At 32.0% G+C, this 16,615-nt stretch overlaps 1 protein-coding gene across 2 annotated transcripts in view; it reads left to right on the top strand.

Annotated features, from left to right (window-relative positions):
- Window positions 1–16,615, top strand: part of LOC118180896 (putative sodium-dependent multivitamin transporter) — a 93,352-nt gene extending 76,737 nt beyond the window's left edge. For both annotated transcript variants that reach the window (XM_085806877.1, XM_035349962.2), the window contains exons 9-13: window positions 3,286–3,440; window positions 5,369–5,604; window positions 7,850–7,947; window positions 14,211–14,323; window positions 15,517–16,615. In XM_085806877.1, the coding sequence (XP_085663003.1) occupies window positions 3,286–3,440; window positions 5,369–5,604; window positions 7,850–7,947; window positions 14,211–14,323; window positions 15,517–15,597 (683 nt within the window). In that variant the 3' untranslated portion in view covers window positions 15,598–16,615. The remainder of the gene's footprint in view (window positions 1–3,285; window positions 3,441–5,368; window positions 5,605–7,849; window positions 7,948–14,210; window positions 14,324–15,516) is intronic.

The raw sequence follows: 16,615 nt of genomic DNA, 5'->3' as shown, positions 1-16,615 counted from the left end.
TAATATAAAGTATTTAAAACGAACGACTTGATTTCAAATGCCTTTACTTTTAAATTACAAATATAGAGATGAGATACATACAATGAAAGGTGTTTACTTATTCTTCTTCTACATAATTTCATTCAACTACATGCCAAGAACAATTGTATTCCTGCCCCATCAGTGCGTGCTTTTGAGGTGTAATAGCACATTCAGCTGGCAGCTGGAAGATCCTAAGTTTGAAGAGGAGACCAGCCCAGCAGACTTTTTACATTACTCTCTCTCGTAAAACTTATCATTTCGTAGCATTAACAATGGTAAGACGAGGCCTGGCCAACTCACGTTAAATTGCAGGCCCACCGGGAGATTTTATATTTCTATTTAAACTTTTGCTTTTCGTTGCATGTATATAAAAAAATTAAATAAATAAAATTTTTAAATAGTGATAAAAAATTCAATTTTGAATTGACGATAGAAAAACCACATAAAAGAATGTTCGCCAAGAGGTAATCCTGGTTATATATGGAAACTGAAGTCAAGGTTAACTCGAGTAGTAGTTTACAAACTAGGTTCCCCCTCATAGTTTCGTTATCCATTGCACATACGAAGTAATTATTATTATAAGTCAATCTCTGTGAAAGAACCTGAAAGTTAAGAACGAAACCTTCGCCAAAGTAGGAGTGGCTCCGTCAGACCGAGGAGGAGAAAATATACTCGAAGTTTACGTTACAGGAGCCATCCATGCAGCGTTGCACATGCTGGAAATAGCTGTCGAATGTCGAAGGTCACGTTTGTCAATTTGTTTTCCTGTGGTGCTGATAGCTGAATAAAAATGTCATCTGATGACATTAAGAAATCTGACACCGAAAGAAAGTTTGAAATTTATTCAAATGAGTATATTTTTGTTAATGCAAGTAAATTTAAAAGTTACTAAGAATTGTTAAATAGATAGAAGCTACTATATATTTTCATGTATCAAGTGATCACTATTAGCATTAAGAAAGTTATTAAATATTGGTAATTTTGCCAGGGCTTCGAGCCGGAACTGAACGAAAACCGAAAGGACGATTTCGAAGAATAGAAAAGTTCTTGATGAAAACAGGAATTTTAATGATCGTAAGGAAATTTTTTTTTCGTTCAAATTCAAAATTAATGTGTTTACTTTGTAGAGAGACGATCAAGGAACACAACGTTAAAAGGCATCATGAGATAAAACATACTGAGTATGAAAATTTCAGTAAAGAATTCAAATGTTTTAAGTTAACTGCGCTTAAATCACATCTGAAAGCTCGACAAACGATGTTTAATTTATTATTACAACAACCATCTATCACTATCTTCAAATGAAGTCGTAGTAACTTTGCGAGACAAAATTAGCCAGTGCAAAGCATATTCTGTGGCATTTGATGAAAGTACAAATATCTCAGACACATCTCAAACTTGTGATATTTTTTCGCGGTGTGAATGACCCATTCCAAAAGGGAGAGAAGATGAATCATGTTATGAAAGTAGTTAATGAGAATAGCTCGTTCACATGCTCTTCAGCATCGGCAGTTCAAAGAATTCCTTAGCGAATTATCTTCTGAATATGGTAATATCGTAAATTTTACCAATGTTAGGTGACTAAATCGTGGAAAATGTTCAGAAAGATATTATAATTTACGGGAGGAATATGTTTAGGAATGAGAAACAAGAATCTGTTTTTTCATTAAATGATGATGATTGGTTGTTAGACCTATGTTTTTTAGTGAGTGTAGCAGAAAAACTTAATCAATTAAATAAGGACTTGTAAGGAAAGTTAAAAATCGATGCTTTTCATTTCATTAAAGCTTTTAATAAGAAATTATTGTTATTTGAGTGCCAGTTTAGAAATAATAATGCTCAACATCTTCCGCTGTTAAATAACTTCCCAAAAAGCAAGATTAATAATTTCCCTAAACATGCTAATGAAATAAAGAAATTTATAACAGCAATTGATAATCGTTTAGCAAAATATCATAAAATGTTTGAAATATTTACACGCACATTTCATGTTGACGTGAATAGTATTCCTGAAAATCTTCAAATGGAGTTAATTGAGTTATAGTGCAACAATGAAAGAAAACAATTGTTTTGCGTCCATGTCAAAAATTAATTTTTACAATACTTATATTAGATCCGAGAGATATACCAACTTAATATATTTGGTACAACACCTTTGTAAGTGTTTTGGGATCCCCATATGTTTGTGAAACATTTGAAATTTACAAAACGTACTGCATTAAGTTATGCTAGTTTAGAAAACCAGCTAAGATGTGAAGCATCGAACATAAATACAGATTTACAAAAATTAAGGGAAGGAAAGGATAAACAAATATTTCATTAATTAAACTCGAAAGTTCATGATATTTGAATCATAGTATAAGAATAAAGTTTTATTCATTTTGTATTTGTATTGTATTTTTTTTAAAGCATGTTTACCTAAAGTGTGGTCCGCTTTAACTTTCTCCATCATCAAAATGGCCCATGAAACCATTTAGGTTTGTCAGGTCTGGGTTAGATAACGATAAAAATCTTTTCATATTTAGCCACACTTTTTTTATTAGTCTCTAGAAGTAACAATGCATCTTTTGAAATCATATTGGCTTGTGGGCAAAGATGGTATATAACACTAATAATCATGACATATGACACTCATAGCTATTATCAAAGGATCACATGGCATGTGATTCAGTGAAGTTAGATCTGTGGGTCCATCTGAAATGCTTCACTTTCTCGTATTTATTGCTACGTACAGTCGTGCACTCACTTTATTTTTGCATAGATATAATGTTCAGTGAAATATCGGTGTACCTACGAATGCTATTAGTGAATGGTGGATCATTTCCGTACTGTTAATAGAACTGATGCTCAACTGAACCTTGAAACCAACTGAACACGTTACCAACTGAAACCTTGAAAACTGCAACACACATAAATCCTTTTTTCATGCAGCTTCCATTTTTCCAAAAAAATTATTTCACGAGCCATAACGAAAATAAGCTCTCTTTTTTTCGGAGGGATTTTAAAACTGGCGATTTCCTTTTTCTGCTTAATCTGTCAAAAATTAAGTATTTTTAATAGATTTAAAAAATTATTCGTTATTGAAATCTATTCAATATTTTTAACAACACAGTAACTCCCCCACCCCCACCCCCGTTTTCTGTTATTAGGCAAGCAGCTAGTAATGCTTACGTTCTATTTATAAATTTTTAATAATGTTAATATTTATTTGATATTTACAATGATTTTGTTTTTCGCTAATATAGTTTTATTTGTATTTAACAGCCATTGGATACGGTGGTTTATGCCTTCTTCTAACCTTCATTGTGGCTAATTTTCGCGGTGTTTTGGAAGCGTCAAATGTTATGTTTGGAATGGTGGGAGGACCAATCCTCGGAATCTATTCACTTGGAATGCTTAGTTTGACTGCAAACGAACCGGTGAGAACATGATTATATCTGTAATAATCTGATAACTAGAAATGGGAAAGCAGATAGAAATAACCACTAAGACCACTAAGCATTTAATTTTTTAAGTCTAATTGTTTTTAACTGTTGTATTGTAATGTTTCAGCTAGCAAAAATTTATTTCAATTTTGGATCTAAACACAGGTAAATCGAAGCATATTTGTGCGATGTTATTTACATTTTTATGAATAATAAATCTTCAAAGTCAAAACCAGCTTTCTGGTAAGGAAACATTTGCTTGATTTACAATGAATACAACAGCAATATAAAAACAGTTGTTGGTAACTGAAATAAAACTGACTTCTAATAAGCAAAAATATCATGATACTAGCTAGAGCATTAAGTAGTTAAACAACGAAACATAAATTAAATATCTTTGCGGTTGTTTCTCACAGGAACTTAGCAAACAAGTTCTCTACACACTGTTACTTCTTTCAGAGAATTCAAAATGTAACATTGTACTTATTCAACTTGGAGGCAACATTGAAATGTATAATGCGGCAGTTATTTCTGTAGAATTTTGGGTAACAGTTGCTGAATTTTGTTAAATTTCAAGTTACAAGCTACAGGCCCTTTTAAAATCTTATTTAAAGTAATATAATGTTCCTTTTATAATTTTTGTTACAATGGATCAATAAATAAGATCATTTGTACGTAAAACTGAATAGTTAAATAAACTGTTTCGATTTAATTTAAAATTAAAGTTAATTGATGCTGATGTAGAGACAGCCAAAATTTAAAAAAACGTTTCAAAAATGAATTCAGTGTCTTTATAAGAGTAAAGATTTTGTTAACTGTAGTATTTATAAATGGTTATCATGATTACTGCAGTGTTTTAGCACAAAATTTATAAGGATTTTATGGGGCCGACAAGATTACTGAACTTGGCTTGGTTTCAGTTTCTGGCGAGCTAGTATATGATATTCAGTGTTTCTTTTATGTGCAGTATGTTTGTGAAAAATACACGTTCCAAAATTGCTCTTAGAAAGTCTTCAGAGAAAAACTTACGGTCTCGGATTTTAAGATGCTTCAAAGTGGTGCTATAAATTTTCCTGATCCTCATTTTTGTTCATGAAAATTAAGCTGAGTTTTCAGTGCGCCTGAGTAAACGCTGTAATTGAATCCTTGACTTAGTCGAGACTTAATTCAATTCTTTTATATACAGAGATTCAATCTCATATGCTTTATCGTAACCAACTAATCACCTTTATAAACGGTTTACATAATTCTGTATTTTTGAAGTAAATTATGAGTTTGAAGGTTAATAGGTTTATATAAAGGTTTATATAAGGTTACTTCTTATATAAAATTAACAAAGCAACAACCTTCTGTTTGGCATAGATTTTAGTCAAGATTCTATCGATTTCGAGGGCAAACAACTACAGGACACTTTTCATCAGAAGCAAAGAAATCTGCAACGAAAGAACAGCTACGGTTATATTTATACTCAAAAGGAGTGAAGTAAACTCGAAAGTAGCGCCATCTGTTGGCAGAAATGGTGATGAAAATTAAAAATTAAGTAGATAGAATTTTGAAAGCGTTAGGAAAGACTGGATTGGAATTAAAGTCATTAAATAAACAAGATAAATCTTTGTGAATGTGAAAAGTTTCGAGAAAATCCAACTCACCAATGCAAGAAGCATTTTGGGTAATTTTTGCTGACCAAAAGTAAAAATTTTGATTAAATTTCCAAATGTGATTAGCTACCGAAGACTTGTTAATTTCTCCTTTTCAAACATAAAATTGGTATTCTTTGATGCGAAACTTTAATGCTGTTTATTTTGGCCGATATATCTCAAACCGCAATGACAAAATATACTATAAATTCTCCAAGAATTAAAGTCAGGATATATTTATATTATCCATTGCTGCAATACATACTTATCAATTTTTACCCACAGGGAACTCTTATAGGGCTTCTGGCAGGTTTTCTTGTCAATGCTTGGTTAGGTTTTGGATCCTATGCCGCTAAAGTTCCGATTCCTGCCCTTCATCGAACGACTGAAGGCTGTGCTGCCATTGCCAATGAAACCTTTCATATTGCAGGGGAAACATCAATGAATGAAACAGAACCTTTATTTGACATGGGTCTGGAAAATGTGATAGACGCTTTAAGCCTTACAGCAGAAGAAGACAGGTAAGAGCCTGATACAAATAATTACCCCTCTACATAAATTAATTGTATTCATAATTTAAAGAGGAATATAACTTTATTCAGCTGTCGCTTGTTAGAAAAACTTGTCTAGTGCCCCTTGAAAACCGGCGTCTTTTAGGCGGCTGTGTAAAACGCCCTTTGTTCCTATGCATTTTAGCGGCGGTTAATAAGAGTTAGTTAACATACTAAGTTACCTGAATTATATTTAATAGTCAACTTACGGTAGTTAATAGAATTATAGAACTGTCGCAAATAAGGGTGGCTGATTGTTTTCATAACAGAAAAAATTAATGTCTCTTCAAAGAGCATGCAAGAATTTTGAAATAATCCATAGTTTGTGCAAATGATAATAGAGCTTGTTTATTTCAGTTTTTTTCCTAAGAAAGGTTTTGTTCCAAAATATTATATGGATTATTTGTTAATGAAAAAAACACGTTTTACTTTCTAATAAAAGAATTTATTAAAATGCCAACAGTAGTAATCAATAGTAATCAGCTAAAGAAGGTTTCTCTTCTACTAGAAGAACTTAAATGTATCATCAATCGAGTGATACTTATCACAGCTATTTCCCTTCCTTCTAGAAACGTTGTAATTCTACAACATTTAATTAATCCAATTTAGATAATTTTAAAATTGTTGCATTTAGTGAAACTTTTTCCAGCATTTTTGAAGGCAAACAATTGCAACTTTTACTTGTCCAGACATTCGTATTTTTTCACAGACTGTATAATGCATCTTTATAATTAGAGTTAAGTGTCTAGACCCAAAAACTGAATTTAGATTCAAATAGACATTTATTATATGAAATTCATTACAAGTACATAGGAGAACAATCTCACTCTCTTTTATATATAAATATATAAACTAATATACTCTATTCAATACGGAAACATATTTAGGTGTGCACTAATAGTGAAAACATGTTTAGAATCATCATACTTCTCACTGTGAGCAGACTTCTCCACAATTTAAAATAATTAAAGGCAAGTACAGAAATGCATTGACTCCAGACCAAGTGAAAAACAGCATGCCGGCATGTTGTGTATCAGAATATACGCCAAATTTTAACAAGTTGTCAGAAAATATTAATAATTAAATATCTCATTAACTGCGAATTAATGACTTAATGCTGTACTGACTTTATGTAATAACTGAAAATTTAAAATTTAAGTGTTACATTTTTTGTGTTAATAATTAGTTTTTTTGGTACGTGCTTTTTTTTACTTTCTAATTTGAAATATTGTTTGAACCTACATTATATTTGATTTTTATTAGTGGACTTTCTTCAGTTTTTTGTAGGTTCGTATTATTTGTAAACACAAAATCATCCAGTAGAATCACATGATGTAGTCCAGTAGAATCATACAGTAATTTCATTTCATGAAATCACATCCAGTAGAATCCAACATATCATGAAACTGTTTTAATTAAAATCTGTTAAATCAATTATATTAACAATTTCTTTGCTTTTTATAAAAATATGTAAGATGCATAGGCACAGTAAAATTCCGACACTGCGACATTAAGTTGCCCGATATTCCCGTTTATATGAAATTTGCTTTCTTTATTTGCTTAGAATATTTTCAAAACCTGATAAAAAGGTTGAAAAGGGAGTAAAATGGAGCTACCTTACTTTATCAATTCAATAAAAGAGTTCTAATGTAAACAGTGTTGAACCCTCAGGTGGCAAAAAAAATAGATAGTGACAGAAAAGAAAATTTAATCAAAATCACTTGGGATGACACTAGTCAAGAGTTGAATACATCGTTGAAATTGACTGGAAATGTTACTAATACAATGTTGCAAAATGATAAATACTCATATTCTACTGAATGACTCTATAATTAATTAGTTAAAATGTAGGATTTATGAAACATTAGAATTGGAAAAACATTATGCGCTTGCAATAATGATATCTACAAAGCAAAAAACTGATTAAATGTAATTAAAAGGAATAAATATGTAGAAATTCAATAACTCTAATAACTCAATACATTCAAAATAATTCAGAAAAAAATCGTTTAAAAAATTCATCACAAAGAAAACTGCATTATACAATATTCGTCCGATAAACTGTCACCTTTAAAAACTTAACAAATGTCAAATATTTTTTAGCTTCGCCCGCATGTGTTACTAGAGTACTGATGTATGTAATTGCTTAGCAAAGGTGTCTTCAGATGCAAAATTTATTCTTATGATAACCACTTTCTTATTTAACTACTTTCAGGTATATTTTGCCAGTATATAAAATATCTTTCATGTGGTTTCCTGTCATCGGATGCCTAGTGGTCGTTATAGTCGGATATATTGCTAGCACTATAATAGGTAAATTATAATTTATAATTTTCACATAATTTCATTAAATGAAAATCATTTTAAGTAAAGTTTTTTTAGAGCATTAATAAATTTAAAATATGAGACTATTTCAACTTTTCTTCTATTTAGACTTTAAAATTCGAAACCTCTTCCGTTATAAAAATATTCCAGTTTTTCCCTGGATGATGATTTTCTTTTAATTTTTATACTAAACCTGTATTAATATAGTCTTTTATTTTATTTCTTGTCCAAACAAATGCTTTTAAGTTAAGTTTTTATCGATGTCAGAAATGAGTTAGTATTTTATGTTGTCTTCGCTTGTAATGCTATAAAACGCATTTAATTTTTTAAAATGTTCTTCGTGAAAATACTTCTGTAAAGGGATCAGAGATTCTTTAATAATTTTGAATGAATTTTTCAATTTAAATCTCATTTTAAGTTAAATAAATCGCTGTCATGAAGGAGAATATGAAGATCTAGCATTAATTTTTCTCTTCACAGTCTAAAAACGGCTTCATGATAACTAAAAATAATAAAAATGTTCATTTTCAGTTAAAATTAATTATTTTATTAAAAGGGGAAAAACTGGTATTGCAATTGGTCTGGTTATACCAAATCCCTAAACAACATTGCACTATTCAACATATGAGTAATGAGTTAGAAGACTTAATTAGAGGCTTCACTACAGATATGCAAACTGCCTTGCAGCAAATTAGTACCTGTACTACTGATCGTGCTAAAAAATGCAACAAAGAACTTACTAATTTAATAAAAAGAAGTAACACTGCTCGAAGACAGTAGCAATACTCAAGCTGCCCTCCAGACAAAATTCTGCTCAAACAACTTAACCGTCAAATCAGGTTCCTGACATAACAACACACAGGCAAAGACTAGGCTACCTACCTGCCCTCCCTTTCAGGAGCAGATAACACTGTTTGAAAGGGAACTTCCAAACTAAAGAGATGCTACACCAACATTCCGCCCTTAAATGGCCCTAACGGAATCGAGTACACAGAGGCTGAGAAAGCTCAGTCGTTTTATTGATGCACAAGTGTATCCAATCAGATCAATAGAATTTTAGTCTTTTTCTGATAATTTTCTAAACAAAAGCCATATCTAATTCATACGAAATGAGATGGTGGTTATTAATACTGTCGCTTATCATCGAACTGTCTGTGGCAATATCATCTTGGACTTTCAATCATAATCAAACCGAGGTATGATTCTTTTCGACTGACAGTACGTGCAGCGGGAATGTTCGGGCCGTCGTATGGGAAGAATCTAATTGTTGCTGCATCTTCGTACACTTATAGCCCTCGTGGGTCTTAGAGCTAAAATGATCCGAAATAATCATTGGAATGTTATCAAATTTTTGAATAAAACTTTGAAAATTAGTAAGGACAAAATCTAACAGTAGTTAAAGTCAACAGTATACGAACAGAGGTTAAACGAAAAATGTCATGCAGTTAGAAAAGCTACTATATATTCGCAGCAGAAGGTTTTCAAGCCCAAAATTCGTAGTTATAATGGCTGTCGTTGAATTGAGCTCTTTGCTGCATCTTTGATAATAAATTGTGAAGCTGCTGGGTTTCCCTTTCAAAAGTGGCTCCTAGATGCAGCCGAATATCGCAGACTTGTCTTTATTGAGATTTCTGCAGTGTTGAAGAGCTACACTCTGACAGTGCTAAATATTGAGTTGTATTATGCGATATGAACCCATAGTGGATTTTTCATTTACACGGTGTGGGGTTTAAGTTTCACAATTTAAATAAAAGTGAAATGTTTTTCTTTTTGCTTCATTTCATCACGATTGTTTGAATTGATTGGTCATTTCAGAATCTATTTAGATTAGATATGCAAGCAGTTTTATTATTAAGTTAGAAGACAGGGGTTACAACATTTTCTATTATTTTTTAAGACGGATTAACGTTTTGATTTTAGCATTATGATATACCTTCGGATCAAACTTATATTTATAATTCGTTTATTTACAATTTTCACAACACGCTGAGCACTCAGCTTTGATATAGCCTGGCTCTATATGTCTCACTTCTGCTTAGCTTCCCAATACTTTTTCATGTGCCCCAAACCAAAGCAATTATAACATTGAGTTACTCTCAAAACCTCACAGACGTGCTCCTTTTAAATTTATTTGCTCATTTTTATGAAAAAATCCTAATCAATTGCCACAGATCCATTGCTGCTATACTTGTTTTTCATCATGCATTTAACTTCCAGTGAAACATCTTCCTGCTTGTAACTTTGTGTCCGAATAGTTTTGATGAATGATTTCCTCGTCAGTTCTTTACTCACATTCATTGTAAATGATTACTTTTGGCTTGGTGAAATTTTAGCATTATTCTTCAAAAGAATCGTTTTCTTTTTATGGCCTGTTCTGTTAGAGCCATATCACTTTTCTTCACCACTTCAATAAAAACTCTACTTTTCTTAATTATTTTCTTTTGCTTGATTCACATTTGCAGTTTAATAGTATTCGTATCTCAAATGAGTTGCCACTTAACCCTATTACAAAGTGATCCTCTTTTTGTTCCCTCCCCCCTGCGAGAGAATGATTTAAATCGGGGCTTCTCAAACTTTTCCATCCGATGACTCCTGTTACCGAAACAAATGTTTTCAGGAACCTGGATATAAATATATATACTATTTATGGAAACTAAGATATACATTTGCTGAAAATAAATGATAAAAAAAACTTATTCGAAAACAATTCTTTGGTATTCATGCAAATATAATTCATTATGTATTAAGGGCCACCGCGGAAATAGCATCTTTACAGAGTCGTCAGTTTATAGTAAAAAACGGCAATTGACTCTTTTGCTCCTATGCAGCTAGGCTGCAAGAGTTTCTGTAGTCTTATATTTGTCTTTCTCAACCTATAAAGCGAAAATATAATCAACAATGAGTGTTACCGGTCAGACACTCACTGACAGGCCTTAAAACATACTGCTCTGAAATTCATTGACTATACGATACAAGGCTTGAATGGTACTAAGTACAAGGTAATATGATACAAGGCTTGAATGAAATCGATTGGCCACATTCCTAGCGTACCATGCCCACCAACGGCCGAGCGGTAAAGTCGCTGAACACTGGTAGTTCGGTCCGAGGTTCGAATCTCGCGAACGGGCTGACTGCATGGGAGTTTTCGTGGTTTTCCCCATGTGTAACGTGTATACGAGCCAGTTTCCCTTAGAAAGCCCTCCCCTTAGGCAGATAGCCCTGGTGTGCTTTGCCGTAATTAAATACACCACCACCACCTAGTATACCTCTTTTTTTATACATTCCCAATCACTATATACCTCGTGATGTCATGTTTTCTAATGGTCCTTTTGTAACAAATATGCTCATCATTCAGCGATTTGGGAGAGAATTTCTGAACTTATTATTAATACCCTATAACGTCACTATTTGCGTTGATTATGTGACGATTTTCTGCTGAATATTTACGGTTAACTCGGCAGAGCTGTTTCGTTTAAGTTGGAAGTTATAACTTCAAAGCGTAATGTTTTTCCTCTTGGAAACCGTTGTATAAAATCTTGGTAAATCGGTGTTTTATTAATTACAATAACCTTATTTATATGATTATGCTTAGTTTTAAAATCTTGGTTAATCTAATTTATTTTCGGACCTTACGAAAATATCAGATCATTTCAGTTAATGGTCATAATATAATTGATTTTTTATCCCGCGTTTCCGAAAATTAAAGCAAACCTTTATTCTTGCCCTTACCCTTACCTTATGTAATCAATGTAAGATTTTTACATCTACTGCTAAATTTTCCGGACCCGATAGCACTTAAGGCCACATGATATTGGGCTATATAGTGATTCCACGAAAAAAGCTGTAATTCTTCCTGTCAGAAAATCAGGCAAAATAGCCTGTTGCTGTTTGAGTGAGTTACTAACCAACTGCTCTGACTTGTGTCTAATGGAGAGAATGTGGTTTGCAAGACTTGCTTACTATCCTAAATCCAAAAGTATAACTGTTAGAAAGTAGTATTTTTTAAACATGGTAATAATATTATAGACCAGAATTTTGTATATTAGCCTTGTGTCAGATATGCACCGACTCTGGATATCTGCAAAATATCCTGTTGCTACTTTTGTTGAACCTTTAATTTGTTGAACCTTTTGCCTTTAATTTGATGTAAATTATATTGTTGTTTTAAAATGGTTTGGCATAATAAACTAATTACCATGACATTTTTCTTAATAAGGTCATGTTCTTACATAGATCTCTGACATTTTATGCAACACATTTGGTAACTTTCTTTCTAGGCATTTTAGAACATCTTTCTAATAAACACATAAGTTCAGATTATTTCCTGAGGTTCCGCTTTGAGCCTTGATTTTAGCTGGCATTGAGAGAGATATCTTTGTAACTTGTAAAATTGTTAGTTTTGTTGATGATACCGTTCTGTGGGATTATGCTCCAAATATTGATTTAATTGAAATGGATCTCAATCAGACTTTCTCTGCTGTTGGCAAGTTTGCAATACAAAATTCTTTCTTAGTCAAATACAGGAAATGGGTAAATATGCTCATGTGGGAAGACCTCTTTCGGACTACGAGTACTAGATTTATTCCTGCTGGTATGTCTCAGTCTTTAAAAACTAGTTATAATTGAGCTGTATGAGAGTTGTATTGATTTGCTTAACAGCTGCCGAACGAAACTTATTTTATATGAGAAAGATCTTCAACCAGTAGACATAACAGAGTTTAGTGAATTATTTTATCAAATTATTACCTATTAATATGGCCTAATAATATAAAACTAAACTGAGCCTGTTTTCTCCTGCTTTCTCACTAAAGGTAGATGTGTTATATTGAGCCTCACTTAAATCTTTTCAAAATATCTCCTTTCATTCCGAAACCCTACTGTCCACCAATAAGAATAGTTAAACTCAGATGCGCTTGAAAGAGTTGACTTTAGAGACGTTCAGCAGTATTTAAGACTATGTTCATATTTACACAGACAATAGGAGAAATGATCTAGTAGAGATGCGATACGAAAAATTGTAAAAACATTAGGTATTTTTTGGAAGCAGGAGTCATGCAAAAATACGCGCCCAGCGGGCTGACCACTACAATACGAAGGCATGATAAGAAGGAGAGAGAAATACCTCATAAAATGAATTAATAAAAATGAGCTAAATCAAATCTGGAGTTTTTTTCTCATTAAATACCCGAATACCTCAGATAAAATCATGTTTAGAAATAAGAACTCATGCACTGTGTTCTGCTACAAGCTTCTTGCTATAAAGGAGGATTTTATAGATCTACTAAAATGATCTGTCATTCATCGATATGTGGATTTCGTCCTGACCAAAATTTAAGTGCTTGTACGAAAGTGAATCATACAGATGATGTCTCTATTTGAAGTCTTCTTAGTCATCATTCTCAAAGCCTTGCGGTTCACTTGCAATGGGACCTTTATCATCTGAGTCTTTTGGTAATGAGAAGGTTGATGCCTTGGCTAAGGACAGTATTGTTAATCTTCAACTCTCTGCTTTGTTATCCCTATTTTTCAGAATTCATCGAAAACTTCTGAAGTACATCATCTACTCACGACTGCTTCAGTCGTATTCTCCCTAGAGGTTCTGTTATCTTTAAAATGGTTCTAGGTCAGATCAGACTGTTCTGTTTAATGTTTTTTAAGTGGTCATCTAATTTTTAATCGATCATTATCGGAAAATCTTTCCCATTTTCAATAGATGCAATTTTGGACGAAGCAGATCTTGTCATCCTCTCACCTAAATTAATTTTACTAGAGAAGAATTCCTTTCAGATATTATTCTTTTTATTTTCAAGTTTTTAAAGGTTCATGGACTCATAGATCTGATATAGCACTGTATTGTTTGGTGGCATTAAAATCAACAGTGTGAATTCACTCACTAATAAATCAAAATTAAACAGATTCGCTTTAGAAGCTTGCTTTGGCTTTTACGTTATTTACATCACTCAAAGAACACTATTTAAACATCAAATAGATAAATAAAAATATCAACTTTAATCTATTCATTATTTTTAATTAATTCATCAATGATTGTAACTTGGCATATATAAACTAAAAAATTTAAGCGATATTTGGGATTCGAATACGAAGGAACGGGCAAGAACCTTTGACTTTTGCTTACCAAATTTCTAGCGTAGGCTCATTTAAGCTGTAGTTTTACTCATTTAAGCTGTAGTGAATAAGAATGCGTGAAATAAGTAACGTATTAACGAGTAAATTTCTTGTATTTTTTTTAGGTATCTGGAAAAAGCAAGACGTCCAACCAGAGAGTTTCAGTCCCTTTGTAAGAAATTTATACTTCAAAAATGAAGTACCGAAACAGCATCTCAATGAAAAAATATATCCTGAGGTAGGTTGTACTCTGTTTCTGGTTTATACCCTTACTATTATTAAATATCACAATCACAGTTAGCATCTGTGAGTATGGTATCATCGATGCCAGTTTTATAGCTGGCTTCTATAATCGGAATATACTAACTATGAACAACGAACAGAAATTTGATAAAAAATTAAGAGACTTCTGGTGAAAATTAACTTATGTAATGCGATACCTAAAATCTACCAGAAACTGAGTATCTAAATATCTGAAAGAGTATTTTCAGTATTTGCTTATCTAACAAAAGTAATATGTGAAATGAAATGGGTTGTTTTTTTCTCTGATGTTTTCCACATTATTTTAAGATTTAACTGGGGCATATAAATAGGCTATTAGAAACTATTAAAACAATTATATTAAAATATCGCTACTTTAAATACACCTGCCATTTCATAAAAACATTTTGTAGCATAAGAAGCAATGATCATTGCAGAGATGTTATGCAGATGTCGGAAATCAAGTCAACATTCCCGCCAATGAAATGTTTTCATATTATATCAACAGACTGAACTTAACAAGTACAGGGACTTTATCAGAGGGAACTCTTTATTAAGTAATACTCAGGGGGATTGGCGATGCATGTGCATTTCGCTATATTTGACAAAACCAGTAAACTATAAAGCTTTCACTACTTCATGTCATTCTTTTCTTTACTGCTGGCATTCATTGTTCTAATGGCAATATGATGGATGAAGCTTTCTTCTACGTGATAGATGAGTGATATCCATTTGGACTCTTTTATTCAGATTTCCGTCCTGCATTTTTGCTGAATCTGTTTTTCACTCCCTTAAACTATGAAGAAATAGTTCAACATTACACCAGCAAACTGAAAGCCACTTTCTGGGAAGGGAAGGTAATCTATTTGCCTGGTCTCATGACACGTTACAAGGGTCGTACTGAGTGAACGGTAACTCTCTTTAACAATCCTTATTCTGATTCATTAAATATTCTAACCTGAATATACTCTTTCATGGATAGTTAGACATATCGGATACGTCACCACATACATAATATGGCACTTTATTTATATTACTCTTTCTTTCATGATAATATTATATCTCACATCTCAAAACACTTTTAAAGTTGTCCGATTCTCTCTATTTATTAAAATACTTTTAGATTATATGCACAATAAAGTTTTTTGTAATTATTATTTTTATTTTTAGATTGAAATGAACTTGAAGAAGCAGAACCAATTCAAGAACATCAATAACGGACATTCAAATACAATTGTGACGATATCGTGATGAGGGATCACGTGATAGAAAGAAAATATACGATTCACTTGAGCTGCATATGTCCCGAGCAGTATCTGAACTGAAAGTCTTTGAAATGTAAAGAACGTCCAGAAAAAGAGCCAACAGTCATATTAAGCTATATCGTACTGAAGCAAATTTCTTTTTTAACCTAAAACGTGTTTCGTTTTTACCTAAGATTGCTGTAAAGTAAAATTCGTTCTGCATTTAAGTTAGCTCACAAAGTTAAGATTTTATATTCAGGTTTTCACAATTTTTTAAGTTAGCTCATAAAAATGTTCATATTTATGTTTCTGATGAATTACGATTTATTAATCATAGGTATAACTGAAATAATTTTCATGAATTTGTACAGTAAACAATTAATGTAATAATTATAATATAGTACAAAAATTCTTTAAAAAATGTATCCGAAGTCGATACTAGATTTTTGCAGCCCGGTGCAATCTCTGTGGCTTCATATATTCTCCTTCCCTTCCCGTATCTATCTAAATTCTAAATATTCTGCCACCCTTAAGAATCCAGTCGACAGATGTGGCCCGTGCACTTGAAGCTACTACACCGGCTATGGCGCCGTTCTTTCTGTAACCTTACTCGTAAAAATCAGGTAACAGTTGGTTCGTATTCAGTAACAAGAGAAATTGCTTCTGAAAATGCATTTTGTATTTTGTGTATGTTTTAAGCAAAATTTTCTTTATAAAATCTTATGCGGAATTTTAGTATATATTTTGTACATAATAATAACTTACGAAAAATTTAGACATCACGTTTATTAACATTTGTAAAACTTTCATTTCAATTAAATACATATGTGCGACATATATCATTTGTATATAAAATATAAATGTGCTTATGTTTATACAATATATTGGAATATGTACATATTTATTGTTATGTAGATTCCTATATTAATTAGTAAAGCTCAAATGTGAGCATATATGTATTTTCTTTTGTTTACATATATTGTATTCCTCTTTAAATTCATATAAAATATTAAATAAACTTTAAA

This window comes from Stegodyphus dumicola, chromosome 1, assembly GCF_044657685.1.
Source record: "Stegodyphus dumicola isolate Sdum_Otavi_A_Nest chromosome 1, ASM4465768v1".
In the NCBI taxonomy this organism is placed as follows: Eukaryota; Metazoa; Arthropoda; class Arachnida; order Araneae; family Eresidae; genus Stegodyphus; species Stegodyphus dumicola.
The sequence above is the reverse complement of the archived record's forward strand: the minus strand, read 5'-3'. Positions and strand labels throughout refer to the sequence as shown.